The 18744-nt window shown below is 39.9% G+C and overlaps 1 protein-coding gene across 1 annotated transcript in view; it reads left to right on the top strand.

The window, feature by feature from the left end:
• LOC112103947 (septin-2) overlaps positions 1-16675 on the top strand; it is a 62627-nt gene extending 45952 nt beyond the window's left edge. The window contains exons 12-13 of the mRNA XM_024195941.2: positions 857-950; positions 15796-16675. Coding sequence (XP_024051709.1) covers positions 857-925 — 69 coding nt within the window. The 3' untranslated portion in view covers positions 926-950; positions 15796-16675. The remainder of the gene's footprint in view (positions 1-856; positions 951-15795) is intronic.
• Positions 16676-18744: the final 2069 nt, after the last annotated feature.

Raw genomic sequence — 18744 nt, 5'->3', positions numbered from 1 at the left:
TAATGTCTGTTCTGTAGTCTTTTATTAAATTTCATGTTCAAAAGAAAAATAAACATGATTTAAAAAGAAATTATCTTACATAATAGATTGCCAACTTGCTTTCTCATGGGATAGAAATTACAAATCAGTGTCTTTAAAAAAATGAAAACACTCAAAACAAACTATAGTTATTTCCAAGAAAATGTTGAACACTTAAAATTAAAACATTGGTGGCTAATACGTCTAGACTTTACTTTTCTTTCTCTTTAGATTTCATTGAGCATCTTTTTATTTTGCTCTTGAAACAGTTTCTTCAACTGGGTTGGCTAGAGCTCCTCAAATTTTGGGGCGTTATCCAGTTAATCAAACCAAACAGAAACTTCAAAATCACCATTGACTTTCTGGCATTAAGGGCTAAGTACTTGTGTTGGAACAAACAAAGCTGCTTTACCAAAAATGCCCCCTCTGTACACAAAAAGGAAAGGAAGGTGTTTTCCTCTATTTTGTAATGTCTGTGTGCTAATTTCCAAGTCTGTGAATGTGCTTCTGAAAGATCTTGGTTTCCACACTCTCATGGTCAAGATTCTTGTGTAGCTTACTGACTTGAAATGTGTATCTGATATGATCCTGACTTAACATACTAGGCCAAAAGGATCTTTGACAGGGATCCATCAGTAAGAGATGGACCATGTAATTAAACACTAAATTGTAAATATAGGGTGGGAAAACAACTGGGTCCCTTTCTCCACCAAGGAAGGAAAGGATTCACAACTTCCTGTATATCTGGGTATTTTTCCCATTGGATTCAAGGAGAGAATGAGCCTTAGCTGTCCAAAGTCTGTGTGTAAAAGGTGGTGTTTTCTTTTTGTCTTCACAGCTGCGTCGCATGCAGGAAATGATTGCACAGATGCAAGCCCAGATGAGGATGAAGCCTGGGGATGAGTGAGATGCTGAACATGTGGCTGTACAAGGTACATTTTTTCGGTTTTATGTAGCTATTATCCTCTTTGTTAAAATGCTGTACCATGCTTCATTGATTTGCTAGAAAGTGAAATCTTTGGTAACTTCTTCACAACAACTTTTAGTAAACACCGGGCTTTAGATTTGCCTTTACAAGGAGTCTGTTTTTACAGCTCCTGGCACATCATGGGTTTTCTCAGAAACAAATGAATAACCAAGGAAGGGCTTCAGTTACCAAACCGAAGAAGAGGTATAACGGGCAGTTTGGGCTGATATAAATGATTTGCATACTGGTTGTCCAGCTACTATAGTTAGTCTAGATCATTTAACTTACTGTTTTGGGCTATTATCTGTAAGAAACTAAATGGCACACAGCCCCTTTTTCATTTTCGCTGTAAAGAGTGAGTGGTGTCTGTCAGATTGGTCCACTGGACTGCGTAAGTCATTTAGTGGAATCCAGTCAAATGAATTTTTCTGGGACCCCTCTCCTCTCAGATAGTGGTTTCTGATTCTGATAGTACTGCCTCTGAAACTCCAGTGCTCCTTTCAACAGTCTGTATATATATATATATATATTGTGCTGCCTTTGCCTTCAATTCAAAACTGAATCTTTTCAAGGAGTGTCAGTAAATGAAGAAAAGTGTGCATATCAATATGAGATTCACTTCTAGATTTGCTAAATATTATACAGAAACCACCCATCAATCACAGCAGAGAATACACAAACTATCCAGCAACTCATTTTATTTGAGAGCCTTTGCTGCTTGCTCTGGAAGGCTGGTATGTGAATTAGATTTGCTTCTTGACTGACCTGATCCCTTCACCTGTTACATCTCTTCATTGCAATGCCTACTGGTGTGCACAATAGCCAGTAGGAAGGCTTTTTCCCAACCTCAGAGGGCCACAGCTTGTTTCCAGCTCTCTGCTCTATTCTGGTTGCATATATCCATCTTCAGCAGGAGTAGCTGATTTGGCTTCAGTTTGCCCTCCATTCGGGTGGCTGTAGTTTCCTATGGCATTTCCCCCTGCTTGTGTCTCTGATATTATAATTGTTTGAAGTGTTGTAGCCACGTTGGTCCCAGGATATGAGAGAGACAAGGTGGGTGAGGTAACATCTTTTATTGGACCAGCTTCTGGTCCAATAAAAGATATTACCTCAGCTACCTTGTCTCTCAAGTATTATAATGGAAGACTTTATTGAGGTAAGTCAAGATTGCAGACACTTGTGAGTGCATATTACCTTTCGAGAATGTTATTGGCTGATACTTTAACATCACTTTCTGGAGTAAGTACAGTTAATAACTGTGGTAACTTGCTTATATGGAAAAGTAAGTATAGCCATCATCCTGTATAAGCAGCCTGCTTAATAAACTGACAGTTTTTGCAAAGTGCTAAAGGAAAAAATTGTGGACAAATCACACTTGTTTACTGGATGCATACTTTCTTGATGTCAAAGTCTACCCATGGCATATTAGTCCCTGGGGCCAGCATTCAAAACTTGCAAGCGCTCAAGGGAATCATATGGACTTTTTTATTGTAAATCCCCATGTTTTCTTCAGAATGCAGAAAGCATAGTTCTTATATTTTCTTAAATACAAGAATAAAAAATAGAAACATATGAAGAGCCTTGTTCCTGTTGTTTGATACTTCAGTGTAACGCTCCAGTTTTGATTTGCTGGGCTGCTGGAATGTAAAGCCTGAATAAAATGGATTATATTATCCCTTGTGACAGCTGCCAACATTCCAGGCCTAAAATAAGGAAATTTTTGTTGCTTTTACTTGAACCTTCACTTTTCCTGTTTACATTTAAAAAAAAAAAAAAAAAAACTAGAACTTTTTAAAATTAAGCCTTCTAAAGGAGTAAACTTGTCCACTGGGCCCCTATTAAAGAAGACAAAGTTCTACTGGTATATACACCGTGTTCCCTGATGAAAGCCATATTAAAAAAAAAAAAAAGATAAATTAAAAAAAAAAAATCAAACCCAGGTCTTTTTCACCCTGTCACAATTCCAAATTCCCAGCAAATGAAGAAGCCTTCACAGCTGAGACCAGACTGACCGTGTCTCCTAAACTCCATATTAAAATACATAGTCCCAGAATCGAAAGACTAAACGCTAAGGAAATTTCTTGTGGTTGACCATACTGTGTATACAGTAGCAATGACTCACTATTAGTCTTCTGCATATATAGACAGTAGCTGGTAACTTTGTGGGGTTTTTTAAATGTAGTTTGAATCAGAGGTGCTTTGGAGGTCCTGAGAAATTAATGGTACCTCTGTTTTGGTATGTCCAAACCTTTTGACTTCTTTTTTATTTAAATGAGACAGCTATTTTCATAGGAAATATTTTAAAAGTACCAGTGCTCATCTTGCAAAAGAACCCAACCCTCGTTGATAATTGCAGATTACATATTTACACAGTCACTTATAAAATATCACTATATAAAATCACACTCAAAATCTAGCAAAATTCTTTCCTAATTGTTGCCTGCAAAGCACATATGAACGCTGTGTGCACACAAGAATACCCAAACATTTTACCTTGATCCCAGTGCTCAGACACTGGCCCAGCTATGAAATTCAGTAGCTGAGAGCTGGCAGAATGCAATACTCTGAACATTGGTTGTCTAATAATGGGACTAAGTTCTCTTTGGTTCAGAAATCCCATATCCAGCTCTGCCATAAGTAGCTTTTTAAAAATTGGAGCAAGGTTTATCCCAGGTCAAGTTTGCAACCGTGGACACATGGGCAAACAAAGGTCTGAACATGATGGCATGTGTCTGCGTACAAAGGTTTTTTTTGCGTGTGCTTTGCATTACTCACTGAAATACAACCTACCCCAAGTATCTGAATTACTCACAGACCAAAGGTCTAATGCTGTGAACTCTCATATTTCACGTCATTTTCATTTTGATGCAGAATAAAAACCTGAGAACTAGACCATTTCAGTTTCCTTCTATAAATGTCATCCCAGCAATACTTGTAAAATAGATTTGTTATAGGAAAGCATAATTTCTAATGAAATATCTGTATAAACATGCTAGATCTATCCAAAAATATTTGAAAACCACATGTAGGCCGGAAATACTGGGATTGAACATATTTTAAGAAATGGATTTGGCTGAGAAATGCTATGGCTGTGACGTGCGTGTTATCTATAGGTCTCACCATTTCTTAAGTATCTGTCTAGATAGAGGACTTGTCAAAACCAGATCACCAGTCGTACCAGGTCCTGAATAGAATTTTGATGATTCCTCAGTTTTTCCCTTCAAGATGCTGTGAGACTATCCTTCCATATGGAACAGTAAAATTGTCATAGCTCTGTTGACAATCTGACTAAACCAGACCACTGACATGGGATCCTGTAGTCACTTTGGAGAGGGCACCAGAGCTTAGGCCTCTCCCTTTCCTCAGAGGTTGAACATTCATTTACTCCTCAGGAGTCCTTGCACCAATAACCCCCAGAACAGCCCAGTGTACCTCTAAATGGAACAAAGCGTATCCAAAATTGATAGAGAACAATTGAAAACAAAGGTGGACCTACAAAGCTGTGTAACTAGGTCTAAGGTTTCTTATCAGTTGAACAGAGCTGCTTGTATTCTAGGTGGAGATCTTGCATCCTGAACGTAGCCATGTCTTGTTCTCTGATTTTGCTGAGCTAATGAATCTCTACAAAGCCAGGCTTTATTGCAGAGGTGGGGAGGGCACTTAACAAACACTAACTGGAAGACTTTTGAAAATATTTGGTGTGAAGGGGACACGGAATAGGTGGAGATTATAGACAGGAAAGAATGAACCGTGTAGAGCCTTGAAAGAGGATGGGTAGTTAAAGCTTGAGGTGGAAGAGTGGAAATCTGTGAAGAGATTGGAAAGGAGGTGATGGTGAAGGAGACATAATCAGCAATGAAAGAGGAAGATGGTCTTGAAAGCAGTGATAACCAACACACACACATTTCATTATCTGTTCCAGATCTGTGGGAACTGCTTTTTTTCTGCTCCTCTGATGATGGTTATAAGGGTCTCAGAGCGAGCAGCCCCACCAAATGTGCGTGGGCTGCTTTGTACACATGCCTGCCTGCTGCCTTTTCACTTTCAGCTTTGCTGTTACAGCTATAGTAAATGCCTTCTTGCAGGTTCAGGGGAAGTATATGTATGTGAGCACCCTCCTACTCACAGAACTGTGCCTAAGTGGTGGTGACAGGCTAATGGATGAGTCAAGGGCAACTGGCCATGAACAAAACAGTTACCCTCATTAGTGTAGTCAAATATACAAAGTATATAAGCTGGCAAAGTATTTTCTCTTAATTTCTGTTACAGTTGGTGTTTGTATGTGAAGTACAGTATGTATAAAATTTTCAAACAATTTCCCTTCTAAAATACAGGAAAATATGATGTCACTTGAAGTACAAAAGCATCTTCATTCTTGTGTTTTGAGGATTTAAGCAAGAGGTTTGGAGTGTGGGAATAATTAACCAAAAACTAAACCAGACTTAGCTTTTTTTGGCAGGTCAGCAGGCACAATGTATGTACACCTCTACCTCGATATAACGCTGTCCTCGGGAGCCAAAAAATCTTACCGCGTTATAGGTGAAACCGCGTTATATCGAACTTGCTTTGATCCACCGGAGTGCGCAGCCCCCCACCCCTCCCCGGAGCGCTGCTTTACCGCGTTCTATCCGAATTCGTGTTATATTGGGTCGCGTTATATAGGGGTAGCGGTGTATTTGCAAAGTTTCTTCTAACCTGGTAGATTAGAAGGTATACTATAAGAGTTCGTGCCAGTCTCTAAATCTGCCTGTCTCAGATGAATAACTTGTACAAGATGATGAGATTTTTTTAGCTGAAAATGATTGTGATAGGTGGTGGAATTTTTTTCCCCTTAAAGCAGAGAACTTAGCTCTCTGTCTGTTTCCTCCTCCTCATCCCTGCAGATCTGGATTGCCGTTATCTTTCACTCCATTGTCCTGGATAGCTTCAGGGTAGTGTTGGAACAAAGGCAATGTAAAATAAATATAGACAGATGGAAATCTAGTTAGTCAGACCTACATCTTGTTCCTATAACATCTGTAGAAAACGTTGCAAAGTTTTTAGCATAGCTGGCCATTTCCATGAATGCATAGTGAGTTGTTAACAAAGTTGGATGTTTTGTGTTTACACTCTTCATGTTCCTGACAAGCGTAGTACAAAAGAAAGGAAGTAAGTAGCTAGTTCCTAATGGATGAACATGATGATTTTTTTTTTAAAAATGCTCTGTACTGTCATAGCAACCAGCCTTATAAAGTGGCATTGTCAGATGCCAAGTTGATGTGATGAGAAATGTCATCCGAGGAAGAATGTTGCGTGCTGTAGTTTTTGGCAGCTGAAATGTGAAGCTTAGGGAATGTAAAGCTTAGGCAAATTTTTAGTTTTTGGAACAACCACCTGGCACAGCTTGTGGATGTTTTTCTAGCTAGAATAGATGGGCTGCACCATTCTCCCATTTCTTTGGCTTTTCTAGATTCTGAGTGTCAAATCAGTCTGTCAGCACCACAGCTTCTGTTCAATGTGTTGCAGTGTCTCTTGCAGAGGGTAGGCTGCAGCTTAAAACTTTCATTCTCCCCTAACCAGTAAGAGAAAAGTTGTCACTCTGAAACACTGAACTCTATGCTGGTGGTTCACATTTTCCTTAGAGGCATTGTAGATGGTGGATGGACCTTGTAGCTTACTTGCATAGAAAGGTCTTGTCAGTGATCTTAAAAACTTCAGCCAGGGATATGGAGGCTGGGGTGCTTTCACTAGTTTATAATGCACAGTAACTCATGGTTTTCAAATGAGACAGTGTGATCCAGTGTTTGGAGCAGGGTTGGGGTAGGGAACTTCTGTCATTGCCTCACTCTGACGTTGGGCAAATCATTTACCCTCTGTGCCTTATTTTACCCACTGTGCTTACCTGGCCAAGGCTGTTAAGGCTAATGTTTGTAAAACGGTAAACTTCTTGTATGAAAAGGCACTCTATAAATTGAAAGTGCTATAATTCTTGAAATAGTGCTCTGTTCAGCCAAAATATGGATAGTGCCCCATAGCCTGTTATCCATCCAGAATGCCCTGGATTGGTAGATTGTCTCTTGAATGTTGTTAGGAATATAGTCCAAGCACCACTTATCCTTTTTATTCTAATCCTAGTTCTTCCACAGTCTCCCTTATGGTATGTCTACACAGCAAAGAAAAACCCGCAGCTGGCCTGTGCCAGCCTGCTTGGGGTACGGTGATGTTTTATTGCTGTGTAGACTTCTGGGACCTCCAGAGTCCTAGAGTCTGGTTCAGCCCGAGCCCAGAAGTCTACACAGCAATGAAACAGCCCCACAAGCCAAGCCCTGCAAGCCCAAGTTGGCTGGCACGGGCCAGCCATGGGTCTTTCTTTGCTATGTAGACATGCCCTTAGTGGTCTTGGGTGAATCACTTAGCTTCTGTCAATTTTCCCGTGGGAGTAATGCAACATCTTGTTACGGTGGTGGTTTTCAAAGCACTGTATATAAAAATTATTCTTCACTAAGTGCTAAGAAAGCCATTTTTGACTGGTGTCTTTCCGCTGGTTCTGTAAAACTATATTTGGCTTTTAATCCACTCTTTCTGTACACTGAGTTTCCAGGAATACAGTGCTTCTTCAGGACCTACTTCTGTTGGGAATTCTGCAACTGCAAAGGGCATTCTACAATTCTCTGTTACATTGTGTACCAGGAGTTATACGACTCCAGGATCCCTCGCTCTTCAAAATCCCATTCCTGTCAAATCTTATCTTTCAGTGCTGTTATGTCGAAACAGTAGAGGTAGAAATGGAAAAACACAGTATGTTACAACCCTAAATGTTATCTGTCTAATGTAGTATTTCATTTTTATTTTTTAAAGAGTAGAGGATTCAATTAACCATTTGGAAAACTTCTGTAGGCTGACCGAAAAGGTTTCATACTGGTTGGTGGCATAAAACTAAATGCCGAGAGCCTGGTCTACACTACGACTTTAATTCGGATTTAGCTGCGTTAATCCGAATTAACCCTTCACCCGTCCACACTACAGAGCCAGTTAATTCGAATTAAAGGGCACTTAAAATCGATTTCTGTACTCCACCTCGACGAGCGGAGTAGCGCCAAAATCGATTTTGTTAATTCGAATTAGGGTTAGTGTGGCCGCACACCACCGAATTAATGTGGTTAAATTAATGGGGTAGTGTGGCCGCACACCACCGAATTAATGTGGTTAAAAACCGAATTAATGTGCTTAGTGTGGCCGCGCACAATCGAATTTATACAACCTGTTTCCCAAATTTGAATTATCTAAATTCGGATTAATCCTGTAGTGTAGACATACCCTAAGACACAACTCTGCAAGACAGGAGGTTTTGAAGTGCTGGACTTGTTTCTTTGAGTGAAAATAAGCTCAGCATGATGAGTGAAATGTCTGGAATGATAATGAAAAACGATGGGATAAATTCCCAACAGTGCAGATGCATTCCTATGTAATCATTTCATATGACACACCCTGTATCTCAGCATCAGCTGTTCTGTCAGTTAACACATAAATTAAAGTTGGCTTGGTTCACTAAGTGAAGCCACAGCAGAAAGCCTATCCATTGCATCAGATAATTTTTGTGTGTTTCAAAGGCTGATTATTTTATCTTAAACATTGGGTTGTGTTTTTCATTAGTTCATTTTGGGAAATCTTGACTGTTTTTGAGTGTGTGTGTGCACGCGATATTATAAATTTGAATTAAAAAAACTAGGGCTGTCAAGTGATTAGCAGTGCAACTAATCACGATTAATTTTTTAAACAATAATAGAATACCATTTATTTAAATATTTTTGGATGTTTTTTACATTTTCAAATATATTGATTTTCAATTATAACACAGAATACAAAATGTACAGTGCTTACTTTATATTTATTTTTTATTACAAATATTTGCACTGTAAAAACAAAAGAAATAGTATTTTTCAATTCACCTAATACAAGTACTGTAGTGCTTTATCATGAAAAGTAGAATTATGTACAAAAAACTCCTGCATTCAACCATAAAACAATGTGAATCTTTAGAGCTACAGGTCCCCACTCAGTCCTACTTCTTGTTCAGCCAATTGCTCAGACAAACAAGTTTGTTTGCATTTTCAGGAGAAAATGCTGCCCGTTTCTTGTTTACAATATCATCTGAAAGTGAGAACAGGTGTTCACATGGCACTTTTGTAGCCGGTGTTGCAAGATATTTACATGCCAGATGCGCTAAAGATTCATATGTCCCTTCATGCTTCAACCACCATTCCAGAGGACAGCTGATGACAGGTTCTGCTCGATAACAGTCCATGTTAACGCATGTTTGTTTTCATCATCTGAGTCAGAGGCCACCAGCAGAAGGTTGATTTTCTTTTTTGGTGGTTTGGGTCCTGTAGTTTCCGCATTGCAGTGTTGCTCTTTTAGGACTTCTGAAAGCAGGCTCCACATCTTGTCCCTCTCAGATTTTGGAAGGCACTTCAGATTCTTAAACCTTGGGTTGAGTGCTGTATCTACCTTTAGAAATCTCACATTGGTACCTTCTTTACGTTTTGTCAAATCTGCAGTGAAAGTGTTCTTAAAATAAACAACGTGCTGAGTCATCATCCGAGACTACTATAACATGAAATATATGGAAGAATGCGGGTAAAATAGAGCTGGAGACATACAATTCTCTCCCAAGGAGTTCAGTCACAAATTTAATTAACGCATTATTTTTTTTAATGAGCATCATCAGCCTGGAAGCGTGTCCTCTGGAAGGGGTGGCCGAAGCATGAAGGGGCATACGAATGTTTAGCATATCTGGCATGTAGATACCTTGCAATGCCAGCTACAAAAGTCCCATGCAAATGTCTGTTTCCACTTTCTGGTGATATTGTAAATAAGAAGTTGGCAGCATTAACCCCCCTAAATGTAAACAAACTTGTTTGTCTTAGCGATTGGCTGAACGAGAAGTAGAACGGAATGGACTTGTAGGCTCTAAAGTTTTGCATTGTTTTGTTTCTGAGTGCAGTCATGTAACAAAAAAAAATCTAAATTTGTAAGTTGCACTTCCACAATAGAGATTGCACTACAGTACTTGTATGAGGTGAATTGAAAAATACTGTTTCTTTTATCACTTTTACAGTGTAAATATTTGTAATAAAAATATATTTAAAGTGAGAAGTGTACACTTTGTATTCTGTGTTGTAATTGAAATCAATATATTTGAAAATGTAGAAAAACATCCACAAATAGTTAATAAATTGATTAACAGTGCGATTTAAAACTGTGATTATTCGTGATTAATTTTTTTGAGTTAATCGTGTGAGTACACCTAGAAATAGACCTCTAAAGGAGTAGTCACGTTCTTTCCTAACTCAAGCAAGTGGAATGGTGCTTCCTGTTGACCCTACTTACTCCCTCTGAAATAAGAGGCTCAACTATCCTGTGATGAAACATTGTAAGCATCTTCCAGTATTACTTTTTCCTCCAGTAGACGGCGCTGCTTTTAACACAGCTGGTTAAATACATGGAGTGTGGCAGGATAGAGAGAAGACAGTTATGACTTGAATTCCATGAGTATCAAGCAAGCCTGTGAAACAATTTTTGAAAACCTGTCAAGTTTTTAAAATGACAACTAGGAGTTGGAGCAAAATTGTGGGTTAATAAACGCTCTTAAACAGGTTTTTTTGTTAAATAAGTGTTTTTGGATGGACATGGATTGTAGTTCCAGAGCTCATTGCTCTCCATAAGTGACTTCGATGGGTAAACCAGCTATAAGCAAATGCACTGAAAAAACATAATAAAAGAAGTTCAAAGGTATCTGAACCAGTTTGGAACTTGACATACACCTGGCAAATGAAATTTAATAAGGAGAAGGAAAAAAGTGCTGCTGATCAACAGAAGGGAAGATGTAATGAAACTAATTTGAAGCGGAGAAGTCAACTAAGGCTATCTGAAAGAACAGGAACGTGTCTCAAAATATATGAGGGGAGGGAGGAGGAGAGGAGCAGGAATGAGTGAAAACTGGCTAGTGAAATGCCAAGTAGGGAAGTAAGTACTTTTTCAGAATTGCAACAAAGTTTTCCTAATACAGCGCATCCTAATACAGAGTCACTGTATGATTAAATCCTAATTCACAACCTTTCAAAAAAAGATGGATCTATCGGTACTACTGCTAAGGGCTGAGTGATACGAATGCTGTATTTATACCATAAAATATATGGCATTTGAAGAAAAGCCAGTTTGGGTGTTGAGAGGGAAAGGGCTTTGCTTATAAAAGCACACTTCTCAGGAGTAAAAAGGAAAAAAAAAATCAACAGAAAACTGAACTGTATGTGGGGAAGAATGCCTTCCTAGCTGTTGCACACTGTGGTTGTCCCTGAAGGGAATTGTGGGGAGAAATTCTTGATGAACCACATGATATTAGCTCTTTACTTTGCCTTCGGTGAAATATTTCAGGTTGGTTTGTAGGCTCAAACTTTAAAAAGATTCCCTTTCTTAGGGCTGACATCGTGTATAAGCTGTTGTGGCAATACATTCGGAAAATGTCCTAAAAGCTTATTGCCTCATGCTGTAATCTTATCATATAGCATAACATTCTGGCTATAGCAGCACTTGAATGGGTTACTTCTGAGGGCATTCTGCACCAAAATATAAATTCAGAGCCCCCCCCCCCCCCCAAAAAAAAATTATACGCACAATATTTTAAAATTCTGCAAATTTTATTTGTCAAATAAATGTGGAGGCTCCAGCATGGTATTGGGGCGCATAGGCCAATGGCTGCACAGAGGTGGGAGATCACTGTGCAGCGCTCTCTCTCCCTCCTCCTCACCCCCCACAGACATGGACTCAGCGGTGAGGCTGCACCCTGCCCTGATATAGCGCAAGGACCAGGCCTGCCCCAGAAACACCCCAGGGCCCTGCCCTTCCGTGTGGGCAGGCAGGCTCAGCAAGGCAGGATCCAAGTGTGGAGGGGCTTAGTGTGGAGGGATCCAGATGTGGGTTGAGAGGATTGTGTGTGAGGCAATCTGGGTGTGGGTGGCTCAGTGGGGGATCTGGATGCACAGTGGCTTGTTGGCGGGTTCTGGGTGCAATGGTAATGAGACTCTTCAGGGGGTCCAGGTGAAGGTGGTTGGGGCTCAGCAGGGGGAGTCGGGGGGATAGAGCTGGCAGGGGGGTCTGGGTGTGGGGGGCTCAGTGGGGGATCCAGATGCTGGGGGCGTGGGGCTCAGCTGGGTGGGGATCCAGGTGCAGCTGGCTTTGGCTCAGTGGGGTGGGAATCTGGGTGGCTCGTCGTGGTGGTCCAGGTGAAGGGGGAGTGGGGCTCATTGGTGGGGGGTTCTGAGTGTGGGGTGTGTGAGGCTCAGTGGGAGGGTCTGGGTATGAGGGGGACTGGATCTACGGGGGTTGGGCTGATGGGGGAGCAGCTCCCTATATAGGGATCCCTCCCTCTGCAGCTGAGGAGCAATGGGTGCAGGAAGTAGGACGCCGGGGGGGGAGGAGGACGGGTTTGCAGAGCTTCCTGCAGCTGGGGGAGAAATCTGGGGGTGGGTCTGACCCTGCCTCAGATGTCATGCAGGGGAATAGGAAGTCCCGTCCTCCCCAGCCGAGCTGAGCCTAGCAGCTGAGCCTTGCGCAGGGTAGGAGCCACCAGCCGGGTCTTCCCCAGTCCTGCCTCCTGCCCCACACTGATTTTACCTCTCTTCCGGCTGCCCTGGGGACCCAGAACATACTGCTGGGAAGGGTCACATGACCGCTCTTGTGACTTCCCTTTGCTTCCTTGTCAGAAAGTCATTTTTCTGTGGGGAAGCAAAGAAATCTGCAGGGGACATAAATTCTGCATGTGCGCAGTGGTGCAGAATTCTCCCAGGAGTAAATGGATTAACCACCAAAAAAGATAAGTAGTTCTTTGCTGATTCCCCAAATGCCTTCTTCCCAAAGTGGCTTCTACATGTGAGAAGCATTTAGTCAGTGTCCCCTTGTGTTGCTGGGTGTGTGCTGTATTTCAGATCAGACTTAAAACCTGGTAATTACAAATCCCATGGAACTTTTGTGAAAAGTTTAGGGGTGTTAACTTGTGTATGGTGGCTAAATTCCAGTCATGAAATGGTAAGTTAATCAGAACATAAGTGTTTGTATGGGCGCGCACTAGAGGTTACCAAGCAATCTGCTAGCTAAAATTTGCTAGGAAGTAGGGAGGCTTTGTTTTAATGGCACAATGCTAGAAAAATATAGTGTAACTATATTTAAATAATGATATGAACTTGTGTTGCAGATACAGGTATGAAAGTTATCTATGGACTATTGGGTCAAATTCAGGGAAATATGGTTGACACTATTACTTTTGATAAGTATTGCAAAACTAGGAATATACATTTATAAAAGGAACAGTGAAGATACAGTGGATCCCAAGAACAAAATGTAGTTTCTCCATGGGAGAAGGTAGTAAACACTAGTGAAGTGAATCCATATAAAGAGAGCATGGTGAATTCTGACTTTCTCTAAGTGAGGCTTGTACTTGTAAAATGAACAGTGAAGATCAGGTTGCTATAAATATTAGCAATTTTAGTGCAGATAATTGTGCAAAATAAACAGATCTATTTTTTTATTTGAAACTCCAGCTTTTTTCATGAATCTGCAACCCCAAATACTGTTGGCTTTTGGGATTGTTGATGGACACATTTCTCTTACACCTGCCAGACAGCCATGCAGCTGCAGAAGTTTACAATTTATTTCCGAATTGGAACAAATGTAGCATAATAGCTTGTGTTTACAGTCAGCTGCCCATGGACTCAGACTTATTTAGAGCTTCAGTGATGGCTCGCTTATTCTGTTTGGTTGTTTATTACGTGAAATGAGTTTAATATATTAGATGATTGGCATGCTGCAGAAAATCTGCATTGTGAGAACCACAAAGAGCATAGGACCTGGACTACCTTCTAGTTTTTGTTAAAGCTTTTTTTCCACAGTGTAATTGTCACTGGGAACCCTAATCTGGATAAATGAAGTTATACCTCACTCTGTGTGTTTCTACTTGAGGTGATAACTTCAGTGTTTCCTAGAATATTCCTTACTATAGGCTCAGATAAGTGAGAAGATAAAACAAACATATCTTGCTGTGGACCAGCGGCCTACTGAAATTGAGTGCTTCAGTTTTTGAGTGTCCAGCTTGAGATATCTTTTAAAGGAGCCTGATTTTCAGAAAGTGCTGAGCATCCATCCTCTGAAAATCAAGCCCTTTCAATGTATTACATGCTGGGTCATCCAAAACTGAAGGCACCCAAAATCACTAGTTATTTTTGAAATTGTAGGCCAGTATCTCTTGATTTAACTCTGAGTGCCTTTGGGTGAATTCTCAGAACAATCTAGCCATTTTCTTGCTAAGCTTAGGCAGTATTATAAGAGACAGCCTTGATAACACAAAGCTCATTTCCATTTAGCCTTAATTAGATGGAATCGTTGCATTTATTTTCCTTGATAGAAATAAAATTGTACATTGCTGCTTAACAGACTGATTGGCCTTCAGGATGAGACAAGCTTCTTACATTCAGCACTAATCAGCTGAGCCACACCATGGCCCTTGCCTTCTCTCAGATTGAAGAGAATATGGGCATGTGAGAAAATACATGTAACAACTAAAAATAGTCTCCTTCCTCTGCTCTTATTAGAGATTTGAATCCATTAGAGATTTGGGGCCAAACTCATCCCAGGAGTAAGTGGACATGATACCCACTGACTTCAGTGAGTTACTCTTGTTCACTCCAGCGCTGACTTAGGTCCACGTTGCGAGGAAACATAAGGGTTTTGGTCCCAGGGACTATGTTCATCAGTGATTTAGATAACGGCATAGAGAGTACACATATAAAATTTGCGGATGATACCAAACTGGGAGGCGTTGCAAATGCTTTGGAGGATAGGATTAAAATTCAAAATGATCTGGACAAACTGGAGAAATGGTCTGAAGTAAATAGGATGAAATTCAATAAGGACAAATGTGAAGTACTCCATTTAGGAAGGAACAATCAGTTGCACACATACAAAACGGGAAATGACTGCCTAGGAAGGAGTATTGTGGAAAGGGAGCTGGGAGTCATAGTGGACCACAAGCTAAATATGGGTCAACAGTGTGACGCTATTGCAAAAAAGCGAACATCATTCTGGGATGTATTAATGGGAGTGTTGTGAGCAAGACACGAGAAGTAATTCTTCCGCTCTACTCTGCGCTGATTAGGCCTCAACTGGAGTATTGTGTCCAAGTTCTGGGTGCCAAATTTCAGGAAGGATGTGGACAAATTGGAGAGAGTCCAGAGAAGAGCAACAAAAATGATGAAAGGTCTAGAAAACATGACTCAGGGAAGACTGAAAAAATTGGATTTGTTTAGTCTGGAAAAGAGAAGACTGAGGGGGACATAAGTTTTCAAGTATGTAAAAGGTTGTTACAAGCAGGAGGGAGAAAATTGTTTTTCTTAACCTCTTAGGATAGGACAAGAAGCAATGGGCTTAAATTGCAGCAAGGGCGGTTTAGGTTGGACATTAGGAAAAACTTCCTAACTGTCAGAATAGTTAAGCACTGGAATAAATTGCCTATGGTGGTTGTGGAATTTCCATCATTGGAGATATTTAAGAGCAGGTTGGACAAACACCTGTCAGGGATGGTCTAGATAATACTTAGTCCTGCCATGAGTGCAGGGGACTGGACTAGATGACCTCTCAAGGTCCCTTCCAGTCCTATGATTCTGTGATTTTATGTTATACTCTTTGCTGTGATGAGTGATTCAAGAGTAAAACAACTTTGTCGTTGATGAGTTATTCTTTTATTGTTTTCCATAATAAACTGTTTTCTTTTTCATTCATAGTGATACACGGTTCTCCTAAAAATGGATCAGTGCTTTATTCTGTTTGATGATGCTATTGAACACCAGTAACAACACTCAAATTTGATGCTGGATGCGGCAAGACCTTGGGGGAAAAAGCAAGACCTTGGGGGGGGAAAACGTCTTGAAGATCGTGTTGTGAAACGATATTTTTTTTATATATCCAACCTTAATCATGTTATCTGTATCTTTTTTTGATCCTCTTGGTAATTATGTCCTCATGCATATAATGTGGGTTTATTATCCTTTCTATATCTTTTTATACAAAAACTAGTACACCACGCTGTTTGTTCTAGTCATTGTGAGTGGGTTTAATATGATGTATCACATTTCAGCTAGGTTATTCTTGACAATTTTGTGATAAATACTAAAAAAATCTTGTGAACAGTTTACAGTAATTGTGTGTGATTGCACAGCATCCTAGTTTTCATTTGCTTTGTCTTAGTGGAAGCATTATATAACTTGTTAGTAGTTTATTCATAACTTTTCTCATATATAATATTAAAAAAAAGACTGACTCTGTAGGTTGTGCTTTTGTTTACTGTGGTAGCATCATCGCTGGTGGTTTGTATTTACATAATGAAAAACAAAGGGTACAAAATGTTAATGCTACACCAGAGGTGATAGAGAAGCTGAGTTTCCTAAACCATTGTGCCTTAAATCATGTATTCACCCTGCATGCCAAATATCTTTCATGGATGCCTATGAAGACTTGTCTTCAGTTCTCAAATATTGCTTGCAAAAATTTCTGTCAAAGGCATTTTTATCCTTCAGCCAACTGAATGATGGCATGTACTGAACTTTTTATATATCATGACACTAACTTCCCTTGGAGTTTTATAATAAATTGAATGAACATGGAAAAAAAGTTGCATGTGTTATCCTTTAATTTTAAATCACCTGTACAATTTAATAATCAAAGAAATGTACAGTATTCTTTACTTTTTTTTTTTTTTTAGGGACTCAAGTATTTATCATGGAGATGGAGCCTTTTTCTTAGGGCTTGTCTAAACACACAAGTGACACCAATTTAGCTGAAATTGGTTTTAGAACCTGATTTCAATGGGAGTTCAGCGCCCAACCTACTTAGGTGCTTTTGAAAATGCTGCTTATCTGCATCTTTACAGGCCTAAATACCTTTGAAAATCTGCTCCCAGACCTTGTCATGAACAAGTGAGTGTTGTGATTTCGTTTGTGTTTATCGAATGTATGGTCTTCACTTGCACTTCTTGTAATCCTGTGTGCACACACAGGAGCGTGTTTAGTAAATGTGGCATGTAGACCATTTAATACAGGAAAGTGTTCTGTGCTTAACTGGGACATCTCTCGGGAAATTGATTTACTCTAATGCTAGTGAATGGCAATGACTACTGTTTTATCAGGACAGTGTTGGCAAACAATTTGCTTCATGGGGATGTGTATTTTGGCAGTATTAAGCAATGTTAAACTGGGAAATTGTAAACTCCAGTGTTAATAGAGAAGCTGCCAAAGTGAAGTTAAAAGGAGAAATGCCGTGAATGACTTTTGTTCCTGTATTTATTCATAATTCTATTATTTCATCAAATCTTCTCAGAGATGTTAAAAACTCTCTCATTGGAATTCTAGACCTGTCTACTGAGATCCCAAGTGCGGGGGGTTTTACTGTAAGCTTGTCTCTGACAAGTTGAGGGGATGAACATTCAGCTAGGTGAACCTATGGATTCTTCGTATTTGTCATATTTCTAAAGTGCTACTGCAACACTGAATGTTCTACAACTATCCTAAGTTGCTACACCACCTATTTGTGCTCATGGAAATCAGGAGACTACTAAGGCCTTCACTTCTAATCTAAGGATAGCTGCATGCCATGGGAGGTAATATGAAAGGTGTCTCTGTCAAAGCAAATGGAGGCTAGACTTCCAGAAGCACCTAGTGATATTTGAGTGCCCAAATAGATATGTTTAAAAGGCCTGATTTTCCAGGAAGCGGCGAGCACCCTCCTTCTGAAAAATCAGGCCTCTTATGTTTTAATTTGGGCAACCAAAAATTGAGGCATCCAAAATAATCAGTCACAACTTTGCTTTTTGGGTGAGAACTCCAATTGAACAAACTTCATAAGCAAATAATTAGTGGCTGATGCTTCTGACTGTATCATTTTTGGAGTCTCATCAGGGATACTCCAGTTTAAGAAATGGGAATACACTTGAATAAGGGTCCAATGATGCTCCATCCCATGCCTGGTGACCTTTAGTAGAATGCCTTCAGTGTTCAAATTCATAATATTTTGAAGTATTGTTTCATTTTAGTATGATTTCTCTCTTCCCTGGCAACATCTAAAGTGATTCTTCAACTACATTTAGAAGTTTGCCTTTATTCAAACCCTCACAGTTTATCAAGAGGAACATATATTCATTAAACCAATGTTTGTTGTTGCAAGATGCCTGTCATAGTAGCTTTCTTGAGCTGCAGATTTTGATCCTGTTTTTGCACTATGCTGTCACTCCTGGCAGGGCAGCGTTAGTGTCAAGCACTGAACGACAAGTCCATTTTCCTTTGTGCACTCCACACAGGTGTTATCAGAGCAGACATGAAAGCTTTCTAGTATTGTGGGATAAAAAGCCTACATATGACTGTTTTAATGGCTATCTTTAGCAGGATTTGGGAGAGCGTGATTACAATCTGTTCAATCTGCATTGCATTCAAAATTCTGTGGCAGACTAACAATTTATGAAGCTGATGATTGGATTGTTGGTGCCTTTTGCTGTGCGGTGAAGACAAATGGCTTGTGGTTGTCTAGCATCCCTAAAGGAGCAAATATGGAAACAATTACTGTACTTTGAAAGATTTTTCTGATGGTTGAATCAATGAATGAAAATGAATTTGGGATGATTTCATAGGGGTTTTTAAAACACATGCCTAAGATGGCCAACCTCCAACTTTACAAGTCTTTCT

Source organism: Terrapene carolina, unplaced genomic scaffold (genome assembly GCF_002925995.2).
Source record: "Terrapene carolina triunguis isolate 2854851 unplaced genomic scaffold, T_m_triunguis-2.0 Scaffold234, whole genome shotgun sequence".
Classification (NCBI taxonomy): Eukaryota; Metazoa; Chordata; order Testudines; family Emydidae; genus Terrapene; species Terrapene triunguis.
This window is presented reverse-complemented; position numbering and strand designations above follow the sequence as displayed.